General features: G+C 38.2%; 1 protein-coding gene across 1 annotated transcript in view; it reads right to left on the bottom strand.

The window, feature by feature from the left end:
• Positions 1-15,571, bottom strand: part of gmds (GDP-mannose 4,6-dehydratase) — a 647,649-nt gene that overhangs the window by 399,633 nt on the left and 232,445 nt on the right. Inside the window, exon 5 of the mRNA XM_043719391.2 lies at positions 324-516. Coding sequence (XP_043575326.1) covers positions 324-516 — 193 coding nt within the window. The remainder of the gene's footprint in view (positions 1-323; positions 517-15,571) is intronic.

Below are 15,571 nucleotides of genomic sequence, written 5' to 3'. Positions count from 1 at the left end.
AAATGCTAACTAAAGAAACCTCATTGACTTGTTTCTGCTTCTGAACTACAGCCTCATAACTACATCATTGGCAATATCACTGACCTTTTTAAATTAAAACTTTGTAACAACCAGTCGAGGAGTGAGATGAAGAAAGAAACAAGTTCATCTCTTCAAACTCAGTCATAACATTAAATTATACCAGAAAATCAGTTGTGTTTGGCAAGTTATAAGGTATATCTCACAATTGGTCCAGACATTTCATTCCGTTTTTATTTTCCGTCCAAGTTAACTTCAGCTGAAAGGTATGAGTTCAATGCACATGAAAACATTATAGTACTTGCCATATGGTGACCGAGGGTAGAAAGGGGTAGTCTCCTTTTGTGGAATTTCCTGTACTTTGCCAAACAGTTCACTGGTGGAGGCTTGATAGAACTTCACTGCATTTATAAGGCCACAGGTTTTAATGGCATCCAGAAGTCTAAGTGTCCCAACACCATCAACATCTGCCGTATACTCTGCTAGGTCAAAAGAGATCTAAGAAAAATTCAAATTTAAGGGTTACTCACTGACTAGAGATGTACTGCAAAAATACAACAAGGGATATAGGCTTTTTTTTAAAGAAAAAACAAGATCAGTCTAATAAGTCCAACAATATTTGCATTAAGCAAAATCTACTGTTCAGTTGATGCAGCATGAAAAGCAAATGCGCATCAATAATGGAACTGGCAGACGATTCTGTGGCAGCAAACAAGCCTCTTGAATAGTATATTGCCTTCCAGGTGCCTCAGTCAATGATGCCTCAGAGTAAGTGCAGGGTATTCTGAAGGGAAGGGTGAACAGTCACGATACATGTCAGTACCAAGAAAATGGGTAAACAAAGAAATGAGGCCCTGCAACAGGAGTTTAGAGAGTTAGCTAGTAGTTCAGAGAGGAAGGCCACTTAGAGTCATAGTCATAGAGTCATAGAGATGTACAGCATGGAAACAGACCCTTCGGCCAGTACATATATGTCCTACTAGAGATGGGGCAGTACTAGAACTAATTCTAGGGAATGAAACCAGTCAAGTGGTTGAAGTTTCTGTAGGCAAGCATTTTGGGGATAGTGACCATAACTCTGCAAATTTCAAAATCATTATGCAGAAATTAAGTGTCTAAATTGGGAGAAGGCCAATTTCAATGTCATTAGAGAGGATCAGGCAAACATAGACCAGAAGCAGCTTGAAGGTTTGTCTACATTTGGAAAGGGGGTGTCTTTTAAAAGTTGAAGAGAGAGTGTTCAGGACCAGCGTGTTCCTCTTAGTGTGAAGGACAAGGGCAAAAAGTCCAAGGCAGCTTCGATGTCAAGGGATATTGAGAGTTTGATTAAGAAAAAGAAAAAAGCACAAATCACTGATAGCATATTAAAACAGGGGAAGCCCTTCAAATGTGTAGACAGTGTAGTGGATTTTTAAAAAAAAATTAGGAGGGCAAAGCGGGGCCACAAAATATCTTTGACAGATAGGATTAAGGAAACCCCAAGGCATTTTACACAGATTATGAGTAAGAGGGAAAACATGGGGTCTTTTAGAGACCAAAAAAGGCATGGAACCAGTGGATGTAGGTGAAAATTTCTGATCTCATAGAGGAGAAAGACATCATAGCTAGGAATTTCAGTTGGCATAGCGAGGTTGTAGAACATGTTAAGAATAATAAGGAGGAGGCATTAGATATTTTAGCAGGCATAAAGATGCATAAATCCCCAGGGTTGATGAGATGGATTCCAGATGGCAATGGAAGGAGACAGAGGAGAACGCCGGGCCCTTCTGGAGATATTTAATACCTCGCTGACTACTGGTAAAGTACCAAATGTCTAGAGGATAGTTAATGTGATTCCTTTGTTCAAGGAGGTCAGCAGGGATAGGCGAGATAAGTGAGATAAGTACAGACCAGTTAGTTTGACATAAGTGATGGGAAAATGTTGGCAAAAATTCTGAGGGACAGGATTAATCAACACTTGGAAAGGCAGGGATTCAGGCAGGGATAGTCAGCAAGAATTTGTCACAAAGATACAGTCTGACTAATTTAATTGCATTTTTTGAAGAGGTGACTAAATATATTGAAGACGGGTAGTGCAGTTGATGGGGTTTACACGGACTTCAGTAAGGTCCCACATGGAAGACTAGTCCAAAACTAAGAGCCTATAAGATTCAATGCAAGTTGGCAAACTGGATCCAAAAATAGCTTACAAATAGGAGGCAAAGGGTGATGGTGGAGGGTTGTTTTTGTGATTGGAGGCCTGTGACCAGCAGTGTACAACAGAGATCAGTACTGAGACCCTTGCTGCTTATTATGTATATTAACGACATGGATGTGAAGGTAAAAGGGATAATAGTAAGTTTGCAGATGACATGGAAATTGGTGGTGTTATTCATAGTGAGTAGGATGGTCTCAGGCTACAGTCTGATATTGATCAGCTAAATTGGGCTAAGCAATGGCAAATGGAATATAATTCTGATAAGTGTGAGGTGATGCATTTTGGAAGGTCTATTAATAGAAAGATTTATACAATGAATGGTAAGTCCTTGGGTAATACTAAAAAACAAAGGGACCTTGGTATACAAGTCTATAGATCTCTGGAAGTGTCAGCACAGATAGATCGGGTTGCAAAGCAGACATATGGGATACCTGGCCTTCATTAACTGAGGTGTAGAATGTAGGAGCAAGAAAATGTTGTTACAACTTTATAAAACATTGGTTAGCCCATTGTTGGAAAATTGCATGCAGTTCTAGTCACCACACTATTGAAGGATGTGATTGCACTGTAGAGGGTGCTGGGAAGATTCAGCAGGATGCTACTTGGGATGAAAAGTCTCGATTATGAGAGACCGGATAGGCTGGGTTTGTTTTCCTTGGAAGAAAGGAAGCTGAAGGGGGATCTCATTGTGGCATACAAACTATGAAAGACAAAGACAGGGCAGATTGTGAGAATCTTTTCCCCGTGGCAGATCTGTCTAAGACGAGATGCCACATGATTAAAGTGAGGAGTAAATATTTTAGAGAGGACATGAGAATTTTTTTTCACCCAGAGGGTGGTAGATATATAGAACACGTTACCTGAGAGAGTGCTAGAGGAAGGCATTCTTGCAACATTTTAGCAGTATCGAGGTAAGTACTTAAAATGCCAGAGCATAGTAGGTTATGGAACAAGTGCAGATAAATGGAATTAGTGTAGTTTGGTGTTTGTTGGTCAGCATAGACATGGTGGATGACTATGACTCTAAGGTTGAAAGGAAAGAGTAGGCATCAGTGTTTGTTTAGTGTTAGTGGTAGCATTCATGCTTCTCAGTCCTTAAGGAGGCAGGGGTGGTGGTGGATATCAGTTAGGTCCCCAAATCTTTTTCTCAAGATTGGACCAGGTTTACATTCTTTTATTTTTGCTTCATTGGGAAGACCTCAAGGATTTTGCGGGTGGTTAATAGGGTATTTTCTTTTTAATTCATTCATGGCATAATGGCGTCACTGGCTGGACCAGTATTTATGTCCATCCCTAAATGCCCAGAGAGCAGTTTAAGAGTCAACCACATTGCCGTGGGTCTGGAGTCACATGTAGGCCAGACCACCTAAACATAGCAGTTTGCTTCCCTAAAGGGCCATTAGTAGATCAGATGGGTATTCTCAATAATTAACAATGATTAGACTCTTAATTCCAGATTTTTATTGACTTCAAGCTCCACCATTTGCTGTGGCAAGATTCAAATCCAGGTCCCCAGGGCATTATCTGGGTCTCTGGATTGATAGTCTAGCAATAATACCACGAGGCCATCGCCTTCCCTAATATTGTGATACACCAAGCAACACATTATGTGGAACAGTGTCAATGGTCCAAGTAAACGGCTGATCATCATTACTTGAATTCATATGAACATAAAACATCAGCATTTTGCATGTGCTATACACATAATAATCAAATCAGAATAATGCAAGGGAGGAATGTAAAGAGGAGTAAAAATGCATTAAAAATAGTTTGGAAGTCAAAAACTTGTAGCTTTTACAGTGTACTTACCTTTGCTGAAAGACAGCCCTATCTAAACCAACATCTTCACTATCTTAACAACCAGAGTAATTGACTGGCTTAGTTTATTTTAACATCCATTTAACTTTTACGAATTTGGATTTCTCATTTTAAGTACATTAATATGTCAACCTAATCCCCTAGTATTCATTTTTTTTGAGAGCTAAAGTTACTGCCACAGTCTAGGTTCTCCATTAAGGCTGTAATGACAGACAGAATTTACAGTCCAGTATCTATTTGGCTAACCATTTGTCCTCAAACTAGATAATTTTTTTTTTGGCTCGAAACAGGGTCTTCAATCTTAATTCTTTTTTAGGAAGTGGCTAAGGCACCAATGAGTTTACTGTCACAAACAGGCATCAGCAGTCAGCAAATGGCTTGCTAGGGTTAGCACCTATTCTCTGTCTGCCCACACTTTTATTAGACTTCATTAGTGGAATGTACAGATCATCAGATAACAGAATGAAATGGACGTCTGTGAGAGATAAAAGTGCACATGAGAATCAGATTGTCCATAAAACTACGTCAAAAAAGTATACCCTTCTCATCATTTTCCCTTATCTCTCAGCCATTCATTATTAACTTGATGGAGTGGGGGAGCTGTCAAGGCTCTATGGGACTAGCTGTTTATCTTTCATTACAATCTTCAACTTACTGTTCACAGTTTCTGCTGTTTTGAAATGGCACAAAAGCTACCAGTCAGGACTTTATGGCTTTGCACTGAAGATCACAGGCTGCGTGAATACATACTGACCAAAGGTATGGGTTGCGAAAGGACAAATGAACCTTCCAGTTGGAAATGTTGTGATTTTTATGATTAGTGACACTCTTCTAACTTTAAAGTTTGGCCAGGAGGTAAAATTCAAGCTGTGTCCAAAGCTTTTAACCAAAATCAAAAGCACAGTCACTTGAGAACAGCAGTGCAGAAATGTAAATGGATATCCAATTCATGTTTCTTTATATGCATCATGGGAGTTGCAGACTCGGTGTAAAATGTGGGAGGTGAACAACTCTGGCTTTCTAACATTTGTTTCATCTTATTCCCATAGAGACAAAAAGGAACTAAGAACCACAATGTCAATATAAAGCTAATTGCACATTAACTTAACAATTTTAACATTTCACTACAGAGAAATATATTTTATCAACACATTTGAATGGTTTTGACCATGAAAGTCAAAACAGATATTTCTACTTAATCCTAAATTGCAGGAGCCCTATTTGACTTTTAGAGAAGTAATAATTACAGTATGTTGAACACCACAGTGTTTACCAACAACTGATGCAGTAAATTACATGGTGCCAAATTGCAAATCTTTGGTGCAATACCACATATTGTTAGCTATTTCAAACAAATTGATGCTCATTTTAGCTCTTCTCAGTGAATTCCACCTAATTACTTGCTGAGATCAATTGCTGAGATCAGTGTTACTGAAACAGCACTTCAGAATGGCATTCTGGAGCAACATTAAGATGCAGTATTTTACCGAATTTGCCCATGGAAAACAAATGGTGTTGGACTTGTCACCTATCTTGTACACTGCATTGTTTCAATTGAATCTGAAACAAAGTAAAGTCAGGTGAGGTATAAAAAGGCTGGCCCACCAAGTCCCCTCAGTTTCCCAGCGAGTGACTTAGGTGAAAATGGTCAATCATGCCACTTACACTACTCATCTGGGTTGAAAACTAGAAACATTTGAAAGGCAAACTACTTTCTGCATGACAATATTTAATAATTTGGTGAACACTGTCCTGTTCAAAGTATTCCAAATTTTTTGTAGCAATCTCAAGTGCGGCTACCATACAAATTCTAGATAACTACTTAACACACAATGGATGAACTATTCTGCCACCTTGGCAAAGGGAAGGAAGGGATATCAGGAAGGTCAGATCAGTGGTACACAGGTTCACCGACATCTGAGGAACAGAGGATCATCATTATCTGTTTCACATCAGCCAGAACACCTATCTGCATAGCTGAGAGGTTAGTTGGGTCAGAGGAAAAGAGGAGTGCTTAACTTATATGCATTAATATCTTCAATCAATTCTTATAAACAACTTACAAAAGAAAATTAAAGTGTTAGGCGTGCCATCATTATATTTAATTTTACTTGTTCGAATGTGCACCACCTCATAACTTCTTTCCCTCCAAGTTCTTTCACTAGGTTAGACATAAACTAAAAGAAAGTGAGAACTGCAGATGCTGGAGATCAGAGCTGAAAATGTGTTGCTGGAAAAGCACAGCAGGTCAGGCAGCATCCAAGGAGCAGGAGAATCAACGTTTCGGGCATGAGCCCTTCTTCAGGAATCTAGACATAAACTAAGACCATCTCAAGGTGCTCAGCATCTCTCCTTCATACAATTTTTAACAACACAATTTATACTACTGTAGCTTTAACTGTTATGGGACTCTTTGACACTAGTTCACTGATCAATATGTTCATGTAAAATCTCAACGGTCATTATGTTAATGTACTTGTTAACCTGTTTTAGGCAATAGATACGTGAATAATTTTTTAAAAAAGTTGATGGAGTTTTATGCAAAAATGCTAATATATGTACTAAGGAAGGAAAGTAAACCCCCAGGTTGTTAATAGAGGAATTCAAAAAGAACTTCTGAACAACTAAATGTAGTAAACCAACAAAAATAAAAATAAAATGATTAAAACATACATTTATATTTACACATCACAAACATTCATACTAATTGTATTGTAACTGTGACAGCAGTCTGCCAACTAAACATACATTGAAGCTGACAAATGTCAAATGTGATATTATGTATTAGCATCACTGCCAGTGCTAATAGTTTCAATCCAGTTAGTTGCATAGGTTCCTAGCTCCATACTCTATTGTTTTATCGCGTGAACTGAGGTTGTTCAACACACAAATGGACAATTTGTGGTCTGCTTTTATAAATTCTCTCTTTGAGTGATGATAGCAGGCCTACATTCATCTTGCACTCCCAGTACCATCATGATTGGTACAGTTGGTTTCAGCAAGAACAAAGTCTGTGGTTTCCCCCATTGAAAGCTGTTCATCTATGGCACTCACCACCAGGTAGAGCAGGTAGAACAACTCTCTTCATGAAGTGAAATGTTACACGCACTCCAGGCAGCGATTTAAAAAGCCACATATGGAGATGCTATTCCGTACTTTTATAGAAATAGGAAGACACACTTCAGAGCTGTGTTGAACTACAGTCTGAATGAGGGAACACTTTGAAAGGTCTTACCTAGGCCCTTTATACTGAGCTCTGACCAGTCCCCCCCATACCCAACATGCCAAGCTATGCCACTCCAATGTTTCCTCCCACCCCCGTAATGGTGCCTCGTAACCTTCAAGGTGAGCTATGGCTCTGCCATGCCTATTCAGTAACATATCATAAAGTGACGATGGCGTATGTTAAAAATGCTTTTAAAAGATCATTCATAAGTTCCACTTTTATGTGAACTCAGGAGCAAATACATTAAATGTCTGAGAAAGATCTTTTTAGCTTCCTCGTAATTTCACTATTCTCCAGGGAGTGGAGGACAAAGATATTCATTTAAAAGTTAAGTTAATTTGTTTGTTAAACTCTCTGGTCCCAAAATTGACAAGACTGAGACTTGTGGCTGCAGAACAGCCCAGCATCATTGGCTATCCCTACATTCGAGATAGTGTCTACCAATTGTCATGAGGTTTTGTCATAAGTATTCAGGTGACTGAACAAATAAATTCTCAATCTGACTCTCTTAGTACATGAGTCAGCGGGGTCCAAACTGCAGGATTTTCTTCCTTTTCTGTCCTTCCTTTATGCCACTCTTCCTCATCATTAAGACATTGTACTCAAAAAGTGATGGGTTTGATGAGCAGGGGCTGCTATATTTAACTACTGGTAGCAAGTTTCTCTCAGTCGTTAATGACAACATTGCCATACTTCAAGGAGAGTTGAACAGTGTCTTTATAATATTTTCTTTGTCTTCATCTGGAACACTGACTATTGAGAGTTATAAAAACTACACCAGTCATTAAGAACATACAATTATGTCTTGATTTTCAAAATTTCTCAATCAAATTAATTCTCATAGATCAATGTTCTTGAACTATTGACAACTCTTTGGTTAAAACACTTAACTACAGCTGTAATACGTTAATGATCTTTCATTTTAATTAATAAAACTATGATCATTAACAGTGGTCAGAACTAGTGCAGAGGTCAGGTACATGTGATACACTGTGGAAATGAATGCTACATTAACGACAAAACTTAAATTTATCAAGGATATTGTTTTGAATTATAATGTCATTGTCCACACACTTGGCAAATAAATCACACTGTATCTTCAACTCTTTCAACAGAACTGAAGTTTAAAGATTTATGCTCTGTAGGAGACACTATAGCAAATGCTCATGGTGTCACTTTACATTTGTACAATTAGACTCAGAATCATAGGGATGTACAGCAGGGAAACAGACAGTTCGGTCCAACTCATCCAGGCTGGTCAAATATCCTAACCTAATCTCGTCCCATTTTCTAGCACTTGGCCCATATCCCTCTAAACCCTTCCTATTCATATAGCCATCCAGATGCCTCTTAAATGTTGTAATTGTACCAGCATTCACCAGTTCCTTTGGCAGCTCATTCCATACACGTACCACCCTCTGTGTGAAAACGTTGCCCCTTAGGTCTCTTTTATGCCTTTCCCCACTCACCCTAAACCTATGCCCTCTAGTTCTGGACTCCCCCACCCCAGGGAAAATACATTGTTTATTTATCCTCTCCATGCCCCTCATGATTTTATAAACCTCTATAAGGTGCCCCCTCAGCCCCTGATACTCCAGGGAAAATAGCCCTAGGCTATTCAGCTTCTCTCTGTAGCTCAAGTCCTCCAACCCTGGCAACAACTGATACAATTTCATCATCGTGTGGCTGTCAGCACATGACACATTTCATCCAACTTCTCAAAACCTCTCTGTTCTTAGGATATGAGTAATTCTGGCCAGGCAATATTTAGTTGTTATGAGTAGGCCACAATGGTTTGGATAGTAGGACATCAGTAAAACAGTTGAACTTTTACAACAAGCTGGAAATTTACAGTGTAATTTTGTGGTTCCAGCCTAAAAAAAAGCCAGCTCTACTGAATTTGATTTCATAATTTCATATAGTGGGATGTGAACTCATGACCTTTGGTTGCCTGTTCAGTGCTATAAGCATTAGCACATTTTACTGACCTGGTAGTGATAAGCTTTCAAAGTTTTTGAGTAATTTAAATAATTCATATCAAAGGAATCCTACCTTCCAGTTTGCTGTTACTCAGTATTTATAAACCCTGTGTATAAAGGTGTGAGATGGAATTGCAGGCCTCATTTAGTGGGTCCCTATCAGGATTCAAAGTGAAAGTAGCCATAGAAAATCAGCGCTAACGGAGCAGGCTTTCACAGCAGTAACAAAGTAGTCTCAAAGTTCACCAACATGAGGCATGACAGAGTTGGTCTAAGGCAGAAGGAATATTTTGTTTACAGAAATAGGTAAAAGGCAAACAAAGTAAGCAAAACTGGAGGTCACCAGAGAGATCTGAGCTGCAATAGTGTTAGCAAGGCTTGGATGTTTTGGAGGAAATGCTTCTACAACCCTCTGCATTCTGGTAATGGGTGCATAATGCAAAGACAAGCAATTGGCCCTCAGCATCTTACAGTAATAACTCAGAGCAGGAGGACTTCAAGGTAGGGAATAATTAAGTACACTGAGGAGATTGTTGCCCATTACCAACTCTTATCTAAGTTAAGGGAGAAAAGCAATGTCAACCTGGGAGGATGGTAAAGTACAATCGCCTCAGAAAGTGGGTCATGGCAGACAAATGGAAATTTGACTTCTCCATCCCCTGAATACAGAGGAAATGAGCTCAAGATGCTTGCAAGAAAAGTCATTCAGGAGGTTCAGCGGATGAAACTAGTCATGCTCATGAAAGCTCGGGACAATGGATGTGCTGCAGAAAAGCATCCAGTTTTGTGAAGTAATTTCCCATAGATTTCATTTGATGTGCTGAAAGATGTCTGCTGAGACAAAGGAAGTCACATAAGTGATATGTTTTCTCCCACATAGGGCTGATGCTGAAACATTATCAGCAGATGAATGTGGGTGCTAATTGGACAATATGTACGCTGAAAAATTACTGGAATAGAACTAAGCTATAGCTTCCACTAGTTCAGATACATTGGTGGGGCCTAGGGCAACTTTATGACAAGTAGCCCAAGGTTATAATCATGGTATATGCAGCAGAGGCAGATGAGGAGGCAGCGGTAGATCATTCTGGGTCTACTTGAAGGATGAAGGGCAACTGTAGTCATGCTTACTCAGATGCAGAGCTTTGGAAGCATTGGAGAAAGCGGGTGCTAGCGGAGAATCAACAGGAGACGCATTGACATCTATCATTATTCATTTCTTTCAAATGTACCAGTATTTATAATTTCTAATTACTGAAATGCTTGGGTTCTTTGCTGATGAACAACAGACTACATACTGTTATAGAGAGTTCTACACTCACATGCTACTGGGGACCAACAATATCTTAAAAGTTGGGTTAGGTGTTGTCATGCATCATTTTCAATAGTGGTGATGGATTTTGTCTTTACACATATACAGTCAGAATACTGCACTACAAACATTAAAGCAATACCACAACAATGAATTTGGCAGTCATTGACATCACTGGAGTATACAGGTCATGGGAAATTAAGAAGTCAAAAGATGGCTGTTAATAAGGCAAGGGAGTTTATATGGATGGACAGGTATAGGGAGGATAGAAAGTTGGCAAAATGAGACAAAACCTCTTACACTAAGAGTATTTGAGACAAACAAAAACTTTATTTTAAATATAAAACAAAACATTGCAGTGGTGACAAATATTCATCATATCCCTGTTTGTGATTGCATGGGTGAAGTTTAAAACATTAGCAGAGTTTATTTATAATTGCTCTTTCAAACACAGTGTCCCTGGAGAAAGCAAGAGATTTTCACATTAATACAACAGATTCTACACCACCACTTAGTTGGGGAAAGGGAAGAAGTCATGAATTGAGAAGACTGGCTGGTTTTTGCCATCCTCTGGAAAATTAGATCATAATCTATGCCCTAGTTCTGCAACTTGTTTCTGTAATTATTTGGTCAATTATATAATCTTCATCTGTAATTATTTTGCAAATCTCCACTACTTATAAAAATCAGCTGCTGCTGGTGCATATTCTTTGTAAAAATCCCCCAGGGTTACACTATCCATACTGAATTGCAAAAATTAAAGTGAAAAACTGTAGTGAGATTTCTAGGTCCATGAAGTATTAGACCGTTATTTAAAACTTAACACTGTGAACATATGCTTGGAAAAGAACTATATTTTTGCATACACCTAAAAATTTATTCTATATTGATCATCTTTTACTTATTTCAAATTCATTTTTATCCAGTAAGGCTTTCTATACCAACCAATATCTAGTTACAAAACAATTTTTCCCTTGCTGAATTTAACAACTCACCCCCTTGGTAGCTACCACCAGCTACTAATCTGCTCACTATGGTATGAAACATTTTAGTTATCATAATGGCACAACAAATCTAAGGCTTTGTACAGGCTGAAATCATAAAGGCTCAGCATGTCAACACTGGACAAGCCAGCCTGCAATAGATGTAATACAGCCTTCAATGCTGAAAAACTATTTAATGCTTTAACCTTTCAAGTATGTGAGACTGAAGTGTTCTGAAGTGGTGATGAATTAAGTAGTAAGTGCTTTTTTTCAGACCATGTCAGCAAGAGCCTGAGTATCTGTCTAGTAAGATATCCACTGTTCAATATTCCTTTGCAGTTTTAGCTTGATGGAATTCCTCTGCATGAAATGGGCCTGATGTTTGCCAGAATGCTGTCAATAAATTTTGATACTTATTACACCTCTGCCTCTTGCTCTCAAGTCAAAATAGAGTGCAAATTGCATGATCAGTCTTACACCAAAAGTACGCTTGGAAATGGTTTTGCAAAGGAGAAAGTGAGGACTGCAGATGCTGGAGATCAGAGCTGAAAATGTGTTGCTGGAAAAGCGCAGCAGGTCAGGCAGCATCCAAGGAGCAGAAGGGCTCATGCCCGAAACGTCGATTCTCCTGCTCCTTGGATGCTGCCTGACCTGCTGCGCTTTTCCAGCAACACATTTTCAGCAATGGTTTTGCAAAACCAACATATTGAACTACAATTTTCTCTCATTTATTCTGCTGCTTGCTACTACTTTCAGAACATTTATAATTGCAAGTGAATGTCATCTTAGAGAACTCATACATCAATCATAATTTATAATGGACAATGGTCTTGTCTGACTTACTAATAAAACTGGTGGTCAAAGTACTGTGAGCTTAATTTTAATCTGCACGTTGACATTTTAATTATATTTTCTAAAAATTGCAGGAAATGGTCAATCTCAGGATAAAACTGGCCTGGAACTTCCTCATAATTCTAGTGTTGCTACAGCTCAAGAGTAAAGCATGCTGCCAATTTTTAACAAAGAAACTTGTGCATCACTGATTTGCGGCAGTTTTGTGGTATTTTCCCAAATGACCGCCTAGTACTTTGTGATAGTTGCCACTTCTGCCAGTATGTGGTACTGGGTAAGGGGGTGTTTGAAGTAGTTCACTCCCGCCCATCATCTTTTGTCTTGGTCTTGGACCTAGCTAACAATTAGTGGAAGATTAATTCAGAATCGACAGATTGGGCCCTGATAGCAATACATACAATCTTAGTCTGATATTATTACCAGGATCTTATGGAACTGGTACAGAGACAGCTCCATCCAACAGGGAGAGTAGAACTCCTTCTTTTCACCTGACTACGACATCAGTAGAATGGTGGAACCGATATAACATGAACATTAACCTCTTTACAACTATTATGTTATTCAAAATGTTTTACAATAAAATATTACAAAGGAAGTTCCTCAATCTACTTTGTCAAAACTGCAATGCATCCACCACAATCCTCAGCTACTCACTTACAAGAATAAGCCTTTATTTTCTTGCTGGATTTGAAGCTTCTTCCACCATTCAAACTAATTGATTCCTACCAAAATGAGATTCTGGAGCAGGAAACAGGTTTTACCTTAAAACAAAATATTTTTTCCATTCTATAAAAAGAAGCATCTTGGAATAATTAATCACATTTCCCTACGTATTTCATGCTCTGAAGACAATACACACACAGTTCTCTAGAGAGTAAATTGAATTATTAATCTTAATACAACTCAGACATTGCTCTGAATTATTCTGTTAAAATCAGTCTCAGTTCTCTGTTTCAATAATTGTAACAGTATACTACCTGACCTTGGAAACTGATTCACAAAAATATTTTCTAAATCGTATCAAGTATCGGTAAAATTTAGAACATATCAATTAAATGGCAAATTTGCTGATACATTTGAAAATAGTGTCCTCTCCTGCAACCCCAACCCCCACCCCAAACAGGGAAATTTCATTGGGAAGGAAGCTGAACTAAACAGGTTTCCACGTAAGCAGTGTAATTTCCTTGTCAAAAAATGCAGCACTTGGAACATAGGAAATCTCAACAACAGGAAAAGGCTGATTAACCCAACAAATTCATTCCTTTTTAACTTATCTTAACCCAACCTTCTCACCGCATCGCTCACTTTACTCTTTTTCCGGAAACAGATTTTGTCTCTTAAACCAATTCAGTTTATTTGATTTACAACATGAAATTTTACTTTGGAAACAACCCGAAACTGCTATACAGTTAAAAGAAAACTAAGCACGTCCCCTGTTTAACCCTGTTCAATGAGATATTTACTTTTAGTTGAAAAGAAGTTCAATATATCCAAAATGTTTGATAGCACGGTTCATACTGAACAGCAGCATGACAACTGTACAACATTGAAGTTTCTTAACCCAAAGTATTGTTTGAATAAACTAATTAGCCTGTAATCTGTCCGTGGTTAGCAGAAGTAAGATAGATTCCAATGCAAAGTACAGCAAAGAGTAAGCAGTGTGTCATCAAGTAAATAACATGTACTATTTCACTTTCTTTATCCCAGTGTACAGTTGCAAAAAATACTATTCCACCAAGCACTAATAAATGCAAAAGGTTGCTGATAATTGTCTATAGCCATCACAAAATAAAATGTATTGGTGTGAATTAACTTCTAATTAGTCTTGGTTGTTGGTGAATATATTGTCTAATCGGTCAATATATAGGTCACCTGGCTCAGAGTTAGTGACAATACCATGCCACACTATGGGTTTTATTCCTGCACCTGGATTTACAGTTTTATTTTTAAATTGAAACAGATTTTTTATATATTGCACAATAACATTTTTCACTAATATACAGTAGACAGTAACTTCCCTCCACTTTCTCAAATTACTGTGTTCTGTCAGACAATAGATATTAAATATCAATAGGATAGCAAGAGTTCAAAGCAATATATAATTCACTTTCATATTCATATTCATTTTTTTGGAAATGTAATCTTAAGTGTTTAAATATTAAACAGGACTGCAAAGCTATTTTGATATGACAAGAAAGATAAAATTAGTTCTTCTTTTAAATTAGTTCTTCTTTTAAATTTTCTCACACAATATATGTGCCTTACTTTGCAGAAACCACATTGAATAGCTGAAAAGAATAAACTTCCAATACATACTGTACATCTCAAAACACGCTAATAATTTATGTCATAACTATTTAAATAATGTGTTATTTAATGGTGAGGGCATGAGGTCAGGATGCTTGAAATATTGTGCACCTTCTAATGACAAATTGGAGGTAGGAAGGCCACATGATTATTTGAGAGTGGTGATAAACCGAAACAGTTTCACCTCCACTAGAATGAAGCTCAGAGCAGGAAGTTGAGGACCTTGAATGGGCAAATAAGAACACAGCTGGCATTCACCCAGCTGCAAGTGGTAAGCCCGATGGATAAACCTGTGTAGATAGCTTGTTAGCCAGAAGCAGTGTGTGGGTGTGGTCCCTTCATTAAAATCAATCAGTGCCTAATGGATGTAGGTTACTGCTGAGAGTTACTTCCCTCCTCTTGCCTCCCAGCCCCTTGCTGCTCTCTTCTACCAACCCCATTAAATACTCATTCCCCCACCTTCCACCATGCACAACCAACACATATTAGTTATCTTTTACCTAAATCCAGAGTGTCCTTCTTCTCAGGCAGCTACAGCGTGACACAGATAAGGTGAGAACTACCAGCATTGAACTAATCAACAGCACCCATTGGACGGGATTTCCATAATCAAGTCTTAATGTTCCATGAACATTTGCCGTTGGCCTCACGAATGTCTCATTGGCATTAGATTGAGCAATTGTTGTCTAATAGAATCAGTAATATCTCTTTCCAGCTCAACAGCTGGCTCTCGAGATCCTCACCTTCTCAATCAGATTCATTCCAATGTGACTTTCAACAGAACAATACTCATTCACATTTCTAACAATTTCAATCTTCCATTATGATGATTAACACTAATAATTGTTTCTTCCCTAGTACTGACGCAAATAGCATCAA

The sequence above is a fragment of the Chiloscyllium plagiosum genome, unplaced genomic scaffold, assembly GCF_037043375.1.
Source record: "Chiloscyllium plagiosum isolate Xiang-an unplaced genomic scaffold, Cpla_swu_hap1 HiC_scaffold_34, whole genome shotgun sequence".
Taxonomy (NCBI): domain Eukaryota; kingdom Metazoa; phylum Chordata; class Chondrichthyes; order Orectolobiformes; family Hemiscylliidae; genus Chiloscyllium; species Chiloscyllium plagiosum.
The sequence above is the reverse complement of the archived record's forward strand: the minus strand, read 5'-3'. Positions and strand labels throughout refer to the sequence as shown.